This window comes from Typopeltis vanoorti, chromosome 1, assembly GCF_054136105.1.
Source record: "Typopeltis vanoorti isolate ZY-2024b chromosome 1, IOZ_Tvanoo_1.0, whole genome shotgun sequence".
NCBI classification, from domain to species: domain Eukaryota; kingdom Metazoa; phylum Arthropoda; class Arachnida; order Uropygi; family Thelyphonidae; genus Typopeltis; species Typopeltis vanoorti.
The window spans coordinates 160694913-160713168 of record NC_143549.1 but is presented as its reverse complement, the minus strand read 5'-3'; the positions used below and the strand labels follow the sequence as shown (position 1 = coordinate 160713168).

Sequence of the window (18256 nt, the reverse complement as noted above, 5' to 3'; positions counted from 1 at the left end):
AGAAGGTAAAGTTCTTGTAAAAAGAGGAAGGGGTAGACCATCAATGAGATGGATGGATCTTCAGACACATCGCCATGTACCTGAGTAACCACACGGCATCTGTTGATGTCCAATGAACGGATGGCATCAAATGCATTGCCATTTGCCAGTATTTTTTACTTTCAGTTTTGTAATCTTTTGTGTATGTTGTTTATAGAGATATATTCATCCGACACAATTGGCAAGCAAAAGAAAATTAGCATGCTACGTAGCACAGGACACACTGAGTGTGGAATACCAAAATTTTTTTTTTTTCTGGGAGCTTGCTTTTTGAAGAAAACAATAGAGCATGCATGCTGTCCCATTAAATTGCTTCAGAGGTAGGCTGTTACAAAAAAGTGGTGACTTCCTGTTGAACATTATTACTGGTAATGAAAGCTGTTGAGCCTCTGTAGCCTAGTCAGTATAGACGGAGCCATATGGTTGGAAATACCTGGGTTTGATTCCTGTCAGTGACTTGAGGAACCTTTCAGGTCTCTTTTCACTAAAGGTAAGTTAGCCAGTCTCATATCGAAGTAAGGGATTTTTCACATGGAAACTCTGGTTTTTCGTCCCCCAGAACAGGCAAACCAGCCCGTGAACATACACATCTTCAGACATAGGGCTAACCATCTTATTCTTGTGGTACGGTTGCAGTTAAATGAATAGAAAATCCTCGACACCGCAAGGTACAAGAGGAGGAAAGGAAGAAAAAACAAGAAGACGAATGAAAGATTGTTCTTTTACTTTGTTTCAGAAATGAAGCAACAGAACAAGGAATGATATTACATGCCATCTCTGAAAAATAAATAGCTCATACAGTACTCTCAGGCAGCAGAGTTACAGGAGATGTACATTGATTCCTTTTTTTTTTTTTTTTTTTTTTTTTTTTTTTTCCCACAGAATGAGACACTATCAACATAAGTTGCTTCATAGAGATGCTTGAAAACCTTGAAACAGATGTTTCTTGTTTCACACACATTGTAGCTACTTATAATGGGCAATTGGAAGTATATCTTGACTTTGGCAGACTGCCACTTGTTTTTTCTAGAGGTGACTAGGTAGGTTCAAACTTCACTGAATAAAAGCAGTGTGTGGAAATACAGAATACTATGATTAATTAACAAAACAGATTGGTGAACTGTCATGACTTAATCAGTTGAAGGGGAAGAGAAATCATCAGTGCCTAGGCCATGGTTTGAAATCAGATGTCTATCCAGTGTCAGATTGTATTCCTAAGGTTAGGAGGATAAATAAACTAGATGGAAAATGAAGGACTATGAAAATATGCCCTAGCTCAGGGGTGGCCAACCTATGGCGCATGCGTCAAAAATGGCGCATTGCATGATTAGAGGTGGTGCACTGAACCCCAGAGAAAAATTTTTAAAAATGTTGTATACGATTTTTATATATATATATAAACACACAATTAACCTACCACTGAATTCTAGAGTGCACACTTATTATACTTGTTTGATCTTGAAGCAACAGGCACCGGCAAATGCTGAAATGCGTCACCAGTTACTCAATCAGTTTACAGCTGACTCTCATCATAATGTTCCATGAACTTCTGATTCGATGTGAGTGAACAATTCTGTGTTTTCGAACTTATATGTTTTTATTAGCTGTTCTTTCAGTTTAAGATAAGATTTCTGTTTTCACGAAGGCTTAATGTAGTTGTGTAAATTTAAAAATAATTTTTTTCATTTTGAACGCGTATGTCAAGTTCTTGCCCGCTCCCCTAATTAGCTGATTACTGAAACCTGCAATTATATGGTGTGTTTGTATGTGTGTGTTTTTTTATGCTTTTTTTTTTTATACAATATCGTTCCTTTTTATTTACGTATAGTAGGTTTATTCCTAAAATTTAACTGATCATCAGCAAAGCTTTTGTAATGAGGATTTTTGGGTTGTGTGTGATTCCCAGCTGATCGACTGTTTTATGGCAGGATGCGATCTCGTATTTCATTGAACATAATATATTACAAGAGAGAGAGATGAAAACACTCTATGAAAAAATATATATATAATATTTTTAAAGTTACAGAACTGCATTAGGCCTTCATGAAAACAGGAATCTTATCTTAAACTTGTAGAACTGTTTTTGAATGTTCATAATGTTTAAAACCATAAAATAATTTAAATAAATTATTTAATAATAAACTTTACTTTTTGAAATAATTTTTTTTTTACGGTCAGTTACCCATTACTTTGCAAAAGAAAATGAGCAGAAGGTGATAGCAAGAGCCAGTTTAATGAACCGTGGGAAAATTAGTTCTTATTTATTACGGGTCCTTCAGGAAAACCATTGTACATTGTTTGTGAAAGCACTCTCTCAGATAATAGAAGACATGATAAATTTGAAGCATGTTATGATACTAGTTGTAAAGTGTGTGAATAAAATTAGAGCAAGAGGGTTAAACAGAAGAGAATTCAGAGAATATTGTGAACTGCTAGATATGGAATATGGTGATCTCATCCTTCATTGTGAGGTGCTCTGACTTTCTAAAGGACAAGCTCTCAGTAGATTTTGGAAGCTGAAAGAAAGTGTTTGTAATTTTCTGGAAGAGAAGGATGAGCTGCATAAGGAAAAAGCCCTGTTGTGTGATGAGAAATAGCTATTTGATTTAGCATTTTTAGTTGATGTTATCAGCCACCTCAATGATCTAAATTTGAAGCTGCAGGGCAAGAACAAATTGTTTCCTAGCTTAGTAAATGACATCAATGCATTCAAAATGAAATTAAAACTGTTCATCTCCCAGTTAGAAAATGGGGATTTAAGTCAATTTCCATATTTAAAAGAACATGGTGAATCTGTTGAAGATAATGGCAACTTTACAGAATATACTGAGAAACTCAGATTATTGCAGGAGTCCTTTAACATTCGTTTTAATGACTTTGCCGAAGAAGAAGACTGCATACTTGCATTTATAAATCCCTTTTCACTTACTGAACAAAAAATTTGATGATGCTTAGTAACATACAAATGGAACTTATTGATCTCAGAACCAATTCTTTATTGAAAATGAAATTTAATGAACTTCCATCACTCCCAGATGCTTCTGATATAATTAATTTCTGGTGATCATTGCCCTGTGAACATTTTCCAGAACTGCGAAAATTGACTCAGAGTTATATCTGTCATTTTGAAACTACATACAAATGCGAACAAGCATTTTCATAAATGAAAATGATTAAGAACAAACTACGGTCGCGACTGACTGATTCAAATTTGAAAAACTGTTTGATGCTTTCTGTAACTGATTTAACTCCAAACATTACAAGCTTAGCAAAAGCAAAGCAATTTCAAAAGTCAATAAAATAATTAATGTTTATCTTGTCTTTATATGAAATTCTTTTGTTTAAAACTGCTAAAAGTGTCTATATTACCATATATATAATAAATAATTTTATGTATAACTGTTAAATATATCCATATTACCATATTTTTAAAGGGCTGAAAAGTGGTATAAGTTCGTATGGTGCATCATAACTAAAAAATGAAAAAAAATTGATCCATGAACTATAAAAGGTTGGCCATCCCTACCCTAGCTGCTAAGCAAGAGATTGTTATAGGGTAGGGTGTGTAGGCTGGGAAGGCACCAAGTGCAGTTTGGAAGGGCAAATTGGCATATGAAAAGTGATCAGCACAGGCAAAAAAGCAGACTCCTAGATAATTCTGTAATGATGTGGCTAGTAGAATAAAGGAAGAATATGAAAGACTGGTTTTAATTTCTGAAGATGGAACACAGGTCACATCCATGGAAGATGCAGTTAAACTGTTCAATGAGTATTTTGCTATTGTATTTCATGTTAGGGAAGTTGGCAGTAGTGTTGAATAAGAGGAATTGAAGACTGACATGACAATGTAGGAATGTTAAATGTTTGGAAATTTTAATGTTTGATGTTAATGAAGCTGTTGGACTTGTTGGACATGTTTACTGAGAGCATCTGCAAGAGGACTGGCAGTTCCATTGATTAGGTGTTTCAATAAGAGTTGACAACAGGAACAGTCCAGAAAGGTGGAAATAGGGAAAAAATAGTATTGCTGCACAAAGTGGTAAACCACTCTGTATCAGGTGTAGTGGTGAGGTTGTTAGAGAAACCAGTTGGAGATAGAGTAAGATAGAATACAAACCTGGATTGATGAGATTGGAAATTTTGTGAGTGATCAAGATCTTCCCTTAACTTCAAACTTTTAAGTAGCTTATAATTTTGTGAAAGGTAATGATAAATAACTTGAAAAAAAAACAACAATTAAATCATTTTATGATTTTTAATGTACTTTTTTTCTATTTCAATGATCATTTAAATTTTAAAAAAAAATTTAATTTTGATTTTTTCCCTCCCTTCTTCTAGGTTGATTAGCCTATATGAGCATATTTGTATTTATTTATCAGTTCATCTTGCTAATTTTCTATCTGCTGATTTCTTTCAGTTGGTAAGTAATTCTGAATTAAAATATATTTTTTGATTGATTTGAGTGCCTCCGCTGAACTGTTTTGTCTTATTTCACTAAAAGCAAAGAATACATACTGTTTTCTGTTTAAAAGAAATGATAATAAATACTGTTGTTTTATAGCCAAACAGTAAACTATTTGCCTTTTAAATTTAGTTTTGGAAGTGACCAAGAGCTTTCAGAACATAACCTTTGTGCTACTTAAATAATGACAAACCCTGTTCAAGGGGCCACTATATGTACTTTTTATTAGTTCTTTCACTGACCTGACGTGTCAAACATGTAGAAAGGCTTATGTGTTCGTCATTCATGTTGTTTAATTTTGACGGTATATATATCAGAACACAGAATCATAAGTAAATAATTATTTATTGACTTATTGCTGATATTTTGCTGGTGTTATAACCAGACTTCAACAACATTATGTAACAAAGGGACTAGTTTAAAATTGTAGCAACAACACAAAGACTGAAGTCCTTGTGTTGTTGCTTCAACACAAGGACAAACGAGAGAAAGCAGATACTAGTTATGTCTTAAGATAACTGTCTCCCAAATCTTAGGCAAATTTATATAGCCATATTTGTTGAGATTTGGAGTTCAGGGCTTCTGTTGCTTCTAGGAACAATCTCTCTCTGACTCGTAAAAGCTTCTGTGCAGTACTTTTGTTTTCTTCCAGTTGATCCTGTGTGCAGGGACATCCAAAAAAACATGGTCTGCTAGGCCTGACTTGCCATAGTGATAATGCCAGGTGTATCTTTTATGTTCACTGATGTGGATGTCCACAGTTCTTCCTGTTTGACTGTAGTAGGCTTGATCACACGAGCAGGACACTTCATAGACTCTTGGATGTGATAAAGGAGGGATGCCGTCCTTGGGTAAATGGATGAGAGTTGGTAATTTGACACACGGTCTGAATACAGTGCGTAGTTGATGTTTATTGAGAATTCTAGATATATTTCCCGATGTGCCTTTAACGTATTGGATGATGACTGTTTTGTTGTAGTTCTCCATAGTGGGAGGGGTTTCTTAGGAGCATTTAGTATTTTGTTTATCTTATGGGGATTATAGGCATTTGCCAAGAAGGCGTGGCATAAGTGAGCCAGTTCAGCAGCAATAGCATTGTCATTGGAACAGATTGCTCTCGCTCTGTGGGTTAGCGTTTTTAAGATATCATACTGTTGAGAAGAGTGATGGTTTGATTGTTTGTGTAAATATCTCCCTGTATGTGTGGATTTTCTAAAAACTGAGAATGATAAGGAACCATCTGGAAGACATGTGATTAGTGTATCCAGGAAGGGCAGACGGTTATGAGCTTACAGTTCCATTATAAAGTGGATTTTTAGATGTTGGCTATTTAAATGCGCTAAGAACGTATCTAATGTGCCTGGGCCATGTGGCAAAATCGTAAGCACATCGTTTACATAGCGTAGCCAAAGTGTTGGTTTGAGAGTGGCTGTATTGATTGCTAGTATTTCCAGGTGTTCTATGTAGAAGTTGGCTAAGGGGAGAAAGGGGGGGAGCCCATAGCTGTCCCATCTAATTGTTTGTATATTTTCCCTTTCCATGGGAAATGTCCTGCATGTATTGTGAATTTAAATAGTTCAAATGTTTTAAAGTTTGAATTTAAATAGTTCAAATAGTTCAAGTTGGTGGATTCGAGGCTATCTCGTGAAATAACGTGTTGCTAGAAAGCTCCTAAAAGATTGATTTTTGTTGATTGTTTTCTTTGATTTGATGGTGTATTATTGTGGTTTTTGGTGTGATTGTTGTACTACAGAGTTTTATAGCATAATTACAGAAATAATTACGAATTCGTTATCATTAGACCTTAGAGCAGTACCGGCAGAAAACGTGGCGGTGGCTTTGTTATTCCATGATTTTAATTTAGCCTTCATTCGTTTCATTAAATGTGAGGTGTGCTATTGTTGAGTTGTCCTATCTTGCTGACTGATCCATTTATATAGGTTAGTTGAACTTATCCTTATTTCTTTAAATTTCGTTTTTATTTGTCAGATGTTGATTGATACTGATCCGAATATAAAGAAATTTATATTATCCTGCGCCACCTTATATTCAGATTAGTAGAGTAATCAATCATCATCTAACGTTTGCAATCTCACTTTTTTTACAGGCCGAGGTTAATATTATCTTTTAAGGTTTCCGCAAGGTCCGATAAATTTTTGTGACCGGTGCAATGAAAGAAAATCAGACAAACTTCAAATTGAATTTAATAAAACAAAACATTTAATACAGGGTTATATAACATGTACATCTAAGTATAACTTTCTAAACAAGATAATGCTATTGAACAAATCCAAAATATCTCTGAGATACAGGTAGCTATTCAGTTAGGTTTTAAGATTAAAGTCAAAAGTCTTAGATCTTATTATTCAAGCGATAAGTATTTCTATCACAACTTGTCTCTATTCCATGAGACAATTCATATCATCTATACATCGATTTAGTTCTAGTGCTCAGAGTAGATATAATGCACTGGGTATCAAACATTCAACTCTCAGTTCTCTATATTCTGTCGATTTATAAAAAAATAGATCTCACTGTTCAAAGTTCCAGAATTTACAATAAATATTCTTATAGTTGGCTTTTCTAATTCACTTATAGTCTATAAACACTTAATTGAATTACAAGGCAGTTATCTTTAAAATTCCTGTTAACTAATTACCGTGAGGAAACACAATTCAAAGAAATCTTTACTATGTTAACTGAAATATTAAACACAGAGCTTCACAAGTCTTGACACATTAGATTTACATCATCTACTAATTCCTTATTTTCCACTATGTATTGACTTCAGCTCTGCAGTATTCTTCCTCTAATCATTAGGAATCTATCGTAATATCAGAATTCCATAGAGGTAATTTTTAATGCCTTTTTATTCCCGGTCCTTTCCATGTTGATTTTTCCGCATATCTCTGCTCGCCGTTCCTTACACACCTCCGGTCTCTTCATTCTTCCCAAGCTTTCTCCCCTTACTTTTGTTCTCCAATTAACTGCGTTTATTCTTCCACCAAAATCCCGTTCTAGCCAGTTCAGCATACATCTACAGGTTTCTCTCCATATCATAGCCGTTCACATTCTAAGCACGTGCTAACTAAAAACAACTCTGTTTCTCCTTTACTAGCCAATTAAATTCATTCAGAAGAGTTACATATAATCATATCAGCAGAATTCCACTTATATACATTTTCTTTCAGAAATAACAAATAAGGTAATAATCTGTAGTTCACATAAAATACATTTAAATATGATAAATACAAATTCTTATAATACATATGCACAGCTTCTTATAATATCTATACAGGAACAAATAAAATAAATTGAATGACACTTTAATACTGAGTCTTTTCAGTACTAATATAAATCCCAAAATTATATAATTAATAAATTTAAATTAAACAATTATAAACAAACTCAAAGTAACTATATGAATAATAATTTATAAGCAAGAGATCAACATCAAATAATATTTACAAATGTTGTTTAAGTTATGGCAAATTATGTTAAATGTGAATGAAGTATTATAATTCTCAAATATCTTCATTCCCAATTTAACACTATATGTATTCTTTCGATTACATAAATGATTTGTGGATGTTTAGGGCAGATTAAAGGAGGGTGTACGAAGTGCGCCCTGAATGAAGATTTGATGAATGCAAATATGAAATTAATGACAGAAAGTGTTAGTAGTGAGAATGTCGCAGGGAAAATGAATGCACATTTGAAAGAGAAGGATGGTGTGAAAGAGAGGCGAAAGAATGTTAAAAAAATCAGTAAAAAAAAGAAAACGAATAATATAAAATCCATAATGGATGTTAAAAAGGACGAAAGTGAGGTGAGAGTGGCGGAAGGAAATGAAATTGAGAGAACGAATGAAACTGGGAACAGCATGATGAAGGAATCGAAAGTAGAAAAAGTCGAAAGAATGTATGATAGCGAAATTGGATGCATGTTGGACCGAAAGTACGGAAGCACAGAAGGATGAATGAGAATGAAAGTGAGAAGAGAGGTTCGAGAGTTAGAAAATTAGGAAGATTGAATGATAGAGAGAATGTGACGCGAGATTCGGAAGTTGAATTGGATTGGATGAGGAAAGAGATGAAATGGATGTGGAATTAAGAAAATTCGGGTAAAAAATATTAAAACAAATCATGATGGCAAGAAAGAGTTAACGAAAGATGAGCGAGTGGCGTTGTATGGCGACTCCATTATTAAAGGTGTGCTGGATGATAAGATGCATAAGGTATGTTTTCCAGGTGGTAAAATGAGTAGAGTGATTGAGGCATTGGATATGAGGAGGGAACAAGCAAAGGAGTTAATGGTTTTAATCGGTACGAATGATTTGACAGAGGACAAAGAGAGAGCATCAGAATGGATATCAGAAGGCTGCTTAGAAGGATAAAAGAGAATAGTGTGACAGGAAGGGTGGTCAGTGTGTTACCTAGGTATAACTGTGGTGAGATGAGGCGGAGAGCAAGGATTATGAATGATATGCTGGCTGAAATGTGTGAGGAGATGGGAGTGTAGTTTGTTAATGTGTGCAATGAGTTTAAGAGATAAAGTGAACTGTATGGGAGCGATGGGCTGCATTTGAGTGGTTATGGTGTGAGTCGCTTGGAGAGACTGCTGCTGGAAGATAGAAAAGTGAGTAGAGTGAGAGAGAATAAATCAAATCAAGCTGGATGTGGAAGAGCAGGAGAGTAAGTTAGGAGAAATTAAAGAGGTGGTTATGAATGAGGAAGTGAGTGGTATGAGTATAGAAAATGTGAGAATGGGTGTGCAAGATGACAGGAAAACGGGGAGGCTCAGGGTGGACAGGAGTACACAGCATGAGAAAGGTGGATGCTCCGAGAAGAGGTGAGAGCATGTGTAGAGAGGAATGGGATGATCTGGGATCAAGAGGAAACAGTTGGAATTGAAAAGGGTTTTAAAATGAATAAGCAGAAAGGGAAATGGCCCCAGTCGAGCAATGAGAGATCACATCAAGTGGGTGGTATCAGTGGAATTATCTATAGATCCAGAAATGAGCTGTTGTGTTTGTATACAAATGCTAGAAGTATAAGAAACAAGGTAGATGAAATGGTTGCATTAATTACATCTGTTCACCCAAAGATTGTCGGAATAAGTGAGACATGGTTGGAAGAGGACGATATCCTGACAGGAATAGAGATGGAAGGGTATGATGTGTTTCGTGAGGATAGAAAGGGTAAAAAGGGAGGGGGAGAGTGCTATTGATGATAGAGAAAAAGTTATGTCCATACAAAGTAGAGATGCAAGAGGGGAAATAGTGTCAGTGGTTTGAGGCAGTATGGTGTGAGATAGAGGTGAATGGAATCAAATACTTGGTTGGATGTTGTTATAGACAGGAAATGTGGGTGGTGGTGATAATGAAATGTATAATCAAATTAGCCAAGCAAATAAGAAAAGAGTGATCATTATGAGTGATTTTAATTATGGCAATATAGACTGGAATGATGAGATAGCAACTGGAAGTAAAGAAAATGAGTTTCTTGAGTTTTTGAGGGATAACTACCTCAGACAGTATGTAACAGAAGGCACGCGAGGATTGAGGGTCTTGGATTTGGTCATCTCATCAGAGGATGTAATTATAAATGAGGTGTCAGATCATCCACCATTTGGTGAGAGTGACCATGAGGTGATTACCTGGGTGGTTGCCAGCAGTGTGAGGATCTCTGTGAGAAAAGGGTATATGTGGAACTACAAGGGGGGGTGATTATGAAGAGCTGAGGAGACAGCTTGTGGGTGTAACATGGAATGAGGAGTTAGATGGAAAAGAGATGAGTGCAGCTTGAGGGATTTTCAAAAACTATCTAGTAGATGCAATGTCTAAATGTATTCCAAGGGTGAGAAGGTTAAGTAAAGTAGGTGTGAGATGGATGAATAAAAAAAGATTAGGCATGCGATACAGAGAAAGAGGGCATTGTGGAGGCATCATAAATGAAGTGGAAATAATCAATTCCATGAGGTCTACAAAGACCAGGCAAGGAGGGTGATTTGGTTGGTGAGGGTAGCTAAAGAGAGGTATGAACAGCAGTTAGCTAATGAAGCCAAAAAGAATCCTAAGGAGTTCTTTCGATATGTAGCCAGCAAAAGAAAGAATGATTATGGAAGGATGACATTGATTGGAGAAAATGTAATAAAGACAGCTGTTGTGGAATGTGTGGTGGAGATACTTAATGAGCAGTTCATACAGGTCTTTCAATCTTGTGAATGTGACTTCATGGAGAGATTGAGAGTAGTAGATGATGGGGAGGAGAGACTGACTGTAAGTGAGCAAGAGGTGTATGGGGAGTTGAGTAAACTAGATGTTAATAAGGCTGTGGGACTTGATAATATATCACCACGTATTCTGAAGGAATATGCCAGGGAGGTGACACCTGTCTTGACATGTTTTTTTAATACGAGTGCACTCGGTCAAGTCCCTAATCGATCACATCCCTAATCGAACTCGATCACCTCCTTTAGGTAATCGAGTTCGATCACCTAAAGGAGGTGATCGAACTCGAGCATTAAACTGTAGGCCTATCTGTGTGTCAGGTGTTGTGGTTAAGTTGTTGGAGAAGTTTGTGAGAACTAGGATCCAGAATTGGGTTGACAACAATGGTATCATCTTTGATGGACAGCATAGATTTGCTAAAGGGAAGTCATGTTTTAGTAATCTACTTACTTATTACAAAACATGACTGCTTCCTTGGACAGAGGAGAAGGATACACAGTGATATACTTGGATTTTGCAAAGGCTTTTGATAAAGTACTTATGATAAATTGATAGTCAAACTGGAGCGGACGGGGTTGGATATTAGATTGGTGCATTGGATTGGAGATTGGCTATCTTATAAGTATCTACAAGTTGTGTATGGGGGAGCGACGTCAAGGAAAAGGAAAGTCACTAGCGGAGTGCCTCAGGGATCTGTTTTAGGGCCATTACTGTTTAACTTGTATGTTAATGATATAGGTGAAGATTTGGATGGAGATATTCAGTTGTTTGCAGATGATGCAAAGTTGGGACGAACCATGAAGAGTAGTGAGGATGTTGTGACCTTGCAGGAAGACTTGAATAAATTGAGTGATTGGGGCACGGAAATGGGGATGTGAGTTCAATGTTGCAAAATGTAAGGTTTTAAAATTTGGAAAACAAAGATGGGATGTAGAATTTATGCTTGTTGAGAATACATTGTTGGAGGTGGAAGAAATAAGAGATCTAGGGGTGATAATGGATAAGGATCTGAAATTTAGGGGACACATAGCCAAAATTGTGAAGACAACACAAAGGCTTCTGGGAATGATGCAGAGGACACTGATGTGTAGAAGTAGTGAGATTCTTGTTCCGTTGTATAAGGCTTTGATTAGGCCACACATGGACTATTGTGCCCAGATTTGGTCACCTGGTTCTCAGAAGGAAGAGGGGGAGGTATGATAGAGACCTAAGGGGTTGTTATAGGATCATTGCTGGAGAAGTTCTACTGAAAATAGCGGGAGATCGGGGGAGAATTAGAGGTCATCCCTGGAAATTGTATAAAGAAGGTGTAAGTAGGGGAGTGAGAGGTAGGTTTTTTCATGCAGAGTTGTAAATGATTGGAATGCCTTGCCTGAGAGTGTGGTGTCTGCAGGGAGTCTGAATGGGTTCAAAGCATGGTATGATGAGTTGTGTGTGTGATAAAAGGACCTCTCAGATGAGTCTTTGACTCCATGAGGTCTTGGGTAATAATAATAATAATAAATATATCAGGGGGAAAGTGTGACTAGCAGATTAAAGGTTTCAATTAGTGGTACATTTGCGAATAGTGAGGTGATATCAAAGCTCACCATTAATTCTCAGCTTTTTAAGGTATGGTGTTCTAAAATACTTTTTAGGTTAGCAGAATTTTTGAGAAAAGGAGGGAGCATTGTTTGTGAGAGTGGCTAGTAGCTTGGCTAAATGTCTGGCCAGTTTGTATGTGGGACTATTTATACTATCTACCATAGGGCGTAAGGGTTTACCTTGTGAATTTTTGGTGCTCCATATATCCTGGGTGTTTTAACATGGAAGGGCTTGAGTTTGTTTACTGTTTCTTTGGGCCAGGAAGTGACTTTTTTTCAGTCATTTACTCACCTTATTCTTTTGTGTGTTGGTGGGATTGCGATCTATAATTTTGTATGTTGACTGATCTTATAAAAGTGTGTGCATTTTGTTTTCATATTCTGTTGTGTCCATCACCATGGTTGCTTTCCCTTTGTCTGCTTTTGTTATGATAATCTGGTTATTATTATGTTACTCTTTTAGAGCAATGATTTCCTTATGAGGGATATTATTTCTGGGAGGCTTAGACTTAATTAGGATGTTGGCCACAACTAATCGTATGTTATTGGCTATTGCTGGAGGCAGGTCGTATATTCTCCGTTCGACAGACGCCATTATTTCGGCTTTTGGAACTTGTTTGGGTGATAACGGCAAAATTATGCACCTGACTTAAAGCACTAATGGCTTCTTTGGTTAAGGTGAGCGATGATAAATTCACAATGACACGATCTTGTTGTAACTGCAGTCGTTGTGTAGCACTGCGTTGTTAGAGATTTTCAAACTTTTTCTGGTGCCGGTTTTTGACTATGATGAATTCTTTTCTAGCCATTGCGTTGGTGATGTTGTCTAGGATCTCTCATAGTTCTGTGTTCACGTAGCACGTTGATGGTTGAATTTAATTTTGATAACTCAAGGTGAGGGCATTAATCTATTCTCGTAATAGCTACACTCGCTCATTTATAAATACATTGGGCTTTGGCCCATTGGAACTTGTTTTTAATTTTCACACAGTTAGGTATTAAATTGGTGTCTTGGTACCTCTTTAAGAAGGCTAACCTGTTCAGTTGCCATGCCAATTTTAACTTCCACTTACTGTATTGTCGTGTCTTGTGTACGATATCGCCTCCGTGAAGAATTCTCAAATATGTAGAAAGGCTTATGTGTTTGCTGTTCATGTTTAATTTTGACGGTTTATATCAGAACACAGAATTATAAGTAAATAATTATTTATTGACTTATTTCTGATATTTCGCTGTTTTTTTTTTTTTTTTAGATAGAGGTCGCCTAATCAGGTCTTCAGTCTGTTGTTGCTACAATTTTGTTAAACTAGTCCCTTCTTTGTTACACCATGTTGTTGTAGTCTTACGTACTATGACAAACTGTGTTTTTGTGTGCTCTGAAGTTGCTGGTTATAACACCAGCGAAATATCAGCAATAAGTCAATAAATAATTATTTACTTATAATTCTTTGTTCTGATATATACCATCAAAATTAAACAACATGACGTGTGTTTCAGTTTGCTGATTCTTGTCAGAAACAGAAACTTTGTGAGAACACAAATCCTCTTACAGTACCATGGTGTTCCATATCTGAAAGTTGTATTTTCCATAGTGAACTCAACTGAAACCAAGAGATCACCAACTAACTAACTAAAGATACATATATGAGCATTACTATTGGGACTTTCTCTTTTTATTTATTCTAACATGAGAGTCTTCTAACATGAGAGGAACAGGAAATTGATACTATGTGTAGCCATGAAATTCATGTTATTTTTTAAAGAGCTAATGATTATATTTTGGGAAATATTTCATGGATGTCAGAGAACGGAGGTAAATGGAATGAAAGATGATTTGGAATAGCAGATTTGGTCGGTTACCAGTTACGCTATCAATAATGGATGTTGAAGAACTGAGATAATATAGATAAGAAAATAAATTATGACTTTTTTTTTTTAAATAAAAAAGTGTTTTGGTAGCATTTAAAGTAATTAGTTTCATCACTAGAAGGATGGCATTCTTTTTATATTTTTTATTGTGTTTATGTAGTTCCCATCCACTAAAGGTTATTAGTAAACCTATAGTAACCTATGGTATGGATGGAGATAAATGTTTTGGATGTTGAATATAGAAAACCTTGAAGTTTATAATGTTTGAGCACCATAAGAAGCTACTCATGTAAGTAGGAGCAATGGAATATGCTATTATTAGCACAACTATGGATGATATTTAAGATGAATGAGAGAAGGCTATTTATGTATATGAAGAAGGATAGGTAATAACAGAGTCCTGAGAAACACCTTCATTGGAAGAGAAATTTGAAGAGAGAACTCTGTCCACCATTATGGAAGTAAATGATCAGAGAGAATACTGGCTATCATTTACAAAGGAATTACATACAGTTAGCTGGCAATTTACTGATTCCCCTATGCCAGACCCTATCAAATGACTTTTCACATGTGACGTCTGTAGATGCTGTATGGTCACTGCTGTACCTCACATGGTTTTGGCAATGATGTCTTCTGCTAGAATAAGTGGTAGGGTCGCAGATTCCCTTTCCACACAGTTTGTAGGATAATCACAAACATCCATGCCCACGGTGGCATTCGAACCCACAGTCTCTTGGCCGGAGAGCGGACACGGTAACCACTCAGCCAAACAGGCCGGAATCAAATGACTTGAGTGCAGATTTCTTTAAACCTTTCTGTTGTAAGGTAATAAGGTGACCTCTGTGAATCTATATAATGGAATCCATTCTAATTGTCACTGATTAGCTGGTTGCTCTCTGGGGTGATGAAGTTGACTCTATGACCTTCTCAATTACTTGAGAGAGCACTGAAGTGAGAGTAATAGGTCAGTTGTTTATGCAGGTGCCAGTTGAGTATAGTAGCATGTAGAGGTGATAAAGTACAGATTTACTTATGAAGCACATATCTCAATTTCATTTAGAAGAGGGCAGGAGATATGATCAGGACCAGATGTCTTTTTTGTCATCCTGGTTGTTGAAAATTCTTGTGAAATCTTTTCATGACATGCCACAAAAGCTATTCACTGCATTGTTACTAGATTTTACAGAAAGGTCATTTCTGTAGGAATTGGAATAGAAGAATGATGTCAGGTTTATATTTAGATGATGTTGCAGTAGTGCTACCTGGATGAGAGATGGGAAAAAACCATTGGACAAAATATCTGTCCCATTTATCTCTATAATGGACCAGAAGGCATGGCTAAAATTTGTGTATGAGTCAAGTTTTTTTTTTTATTATTTTTTTTTTTTAGAGTCAGCTTTACTATTGAGTCTTGCACTTGTTATGTGCTTCAGTATATATAGGCTATGAATGAAGCTACAGATTTTTTGTCAAGCCATTTATGATACGCTGTTGTTTTTCTCTTGGATAGGCTTGCCACTGTTCTGGAGGTTTGTATATTGGGTAGGAATTTTGAACATAATGGGGAGAATATAGGCATTTTCCACCATGGATAATTTCTGTAATCATCATGATGGTTTTCAAGGTAATTTTAGAGGACGTCCTGTTTTCTTTTTCCTAACGATTTGTTATTTAAGACTTGTTTTGGTAATCTTTCTGTTTTCATTCTTTCAAGGTGTTCTATCCATTTATGTATATATTTTACTTTTTTCTGTTACTGATCCCTGGTTTAATTCTTTCATAATTCCTTCATTTTATTTGTAATTGAATAGAGTATATTTTGTTTTTTCTCATAAACTTCATTTCAGCTGTTATTAATCTTCATTTGTCTTTTTGTTTTATTGTCCAGATTTCACTTCCATATAGTAGAACTGGTAGGGCTAATGTATTGTATACTTTTAGTCTGGTTTGTTTTTGAAGTAGGTTAGGTTTAAATATAGAGTTAATTACACCTGTTATTTTTAAATATTTTTACAATTTTTAGGTATATATCTTTTTCATATGTAATCATACAACCTAGGTAGTTAAATGAATTCACCTGTTCGGAAACCTGTTATCTATTACTATTTTAGTTCTTATTGGATCTTGTCCTTTAAAGGCCATTGTTTTTGATTTTTCTGTTGTAATTATCATTCCATAATCTTTGGCTATTTCATTTAAATATAAAATATCTTTCTGTAAGTTATCTTCAGAATTTGTAATTATTATTTGTTCTACAGCAAAAAGGAGAATGTTTAAGTTCACAGCAGGAAAAAGTTTAATACGTTGATGGAAATTTTTATTCCATTTTATTATTATTTTATTTAGATAAATGTTAAAAGCTGTTAATTGCTGTAAGGGATATGATAGTTCATAATTTAATCTTATTTGTATTTGATTATATTCATATATACTTATGATAGATTTTAAAATGTAAATATTTTAATATGTAAATAATATGTAATTTTAATTTTTATAATTACATATTATTTACATATTACTTTCTTTTAATATGTAAATAAAGTGCTTCTTTTAACTTTATCAAATGCTTTTACAAAGTCAATAAACTTTATATGTGTTTCTAAATTGTATTATTTTCTTTGAACCTTATTCCTGCATATTTATATAATTCTGAACCTAACTTTTCTTCTCCAGGTGATTTTCCATTTCTTGTTTCTTTCAGGCTGATTTCTAATTCTTTAATTATTTCCTTTTCATTTTCATTAAATGTTTGCCAGTTATCTTTTTTAAAATATTTATATGTCCCTAATTCTGTATAGAAATATCGAAATTCTTCTTGTTTCAATTTGGTGTTTAATTTACGCTTTCTTTAGTATCTGTACTTAAATGTTTCAAAATCTTTATATGCATTTGGTCTTATTTTATATAAATCATGTTAAAAATTAGAAACAAATTTGTTCCATGATTCTCTGTCTTTTTCTAACATCTCTTTTAGCTATGGCTCTTACTCTTTTATATTCTATTTCATCTGCTAATCTTTTACTGCTTAACCATTTATGATGTTTTTTTTCCTTTTCATTTTGATTATTTCTTTGATTGCATCATCCCATATCTTCAGTTTTTTCTTTTTTTTTTTTTTGAATTTATTGGTCTTTCCTAAGCTTTCATTTGCTGCTGTATTTAGTATTGCTTTTATATTAAGCCATTCTATTTCTATTACGTTTTATTTTATTTAAATATTGGTTAATTCTTTGTTCATATGGCCATTGTATATTTTTGTCATTTAATAATCTATTTTTTTTTTTTTTTTTAAATTTTGGTTTAAGCCAATAAGAATACAATTTGGTCGACTAAATCCCAAATTGCCAGTCCATCCTCGTTCGTTCAGTATCCAGGTAGATACCTAACTAGCTGCATCACGAGAAGGTGAGGATTAGACATTAGGTCAGAAGCCCTGATCGGTTCTCCGCATTCCTTTAGTGAAGTGGATCTTAACCTTTTTTTAGTGATCGGCACCCCCTTGAATCTAAAAATAAGTTTTTGCACCCCCTTGAAAAATGTGTTTCTATTTCTTTATTTAGGAAATTACATCTATTGCAAGATAATTTATTTATTGAAAAATAAATACATACATTTACATATACATACAAAACAATATCTCAATTTTTAATGGCTATGTTGTTGTTGTTTATTCATAATCATCACGTTTAAGTGATTTCTGGCTTTTGTTTTTATGTGCAAAAGTGATGAAAATCCCATTTCACACAGGTAGGTGGTGGCAAATGGTAAAAGTGTCTGCAATGCTGCTTTTGCCAGCTGTGGATAAGGTTCTAACTGTGTACACCAGAATTGTTCCAAGTCCAGTTTTTCAAATTCCATTTGAATACGTGCATTAGCTCGTATTTCAATAAGATCGTCTTTTATTAAATAGCCGTCGTACATCGAATCTGGGTCAAAATTTAGAAACTTCTCTTGCACCACTGGAAATGCTTTCTCTCACCCCCAGGGGGTGCACACACCCCAGATTAAGAACCACTGCTTTAGAGGTTAAGAACCACTGCTATGTGGAGGTCTCCTTTCAATTATATAGCT

General features: G+C 35.0%; 1 protein-coding gene across 1 annotated transcript in view; it reads left to right on the top strand.

The window, feature by feature from the left end:
* LOC150110585 (FIGNL1-interacting regulator of recombination and mitosis-like) overlaps nucleotides 1–18256 on the top strand; it is a 390780-nt gene that overhangs the window by 225597 nt on the left and 146927 nt on the right. Inside the window, exon 13 of the mRNA XM_090399827.1 lies at nucleotides 4378–4459. Coding sequence (XP_090255953.1) covers nucleotides 4378–4459 — 82 coding nt within the window. The remainder of the gene's footprint in view (nucleotides 1–4377; nucleotides 4460–18256) is intronic.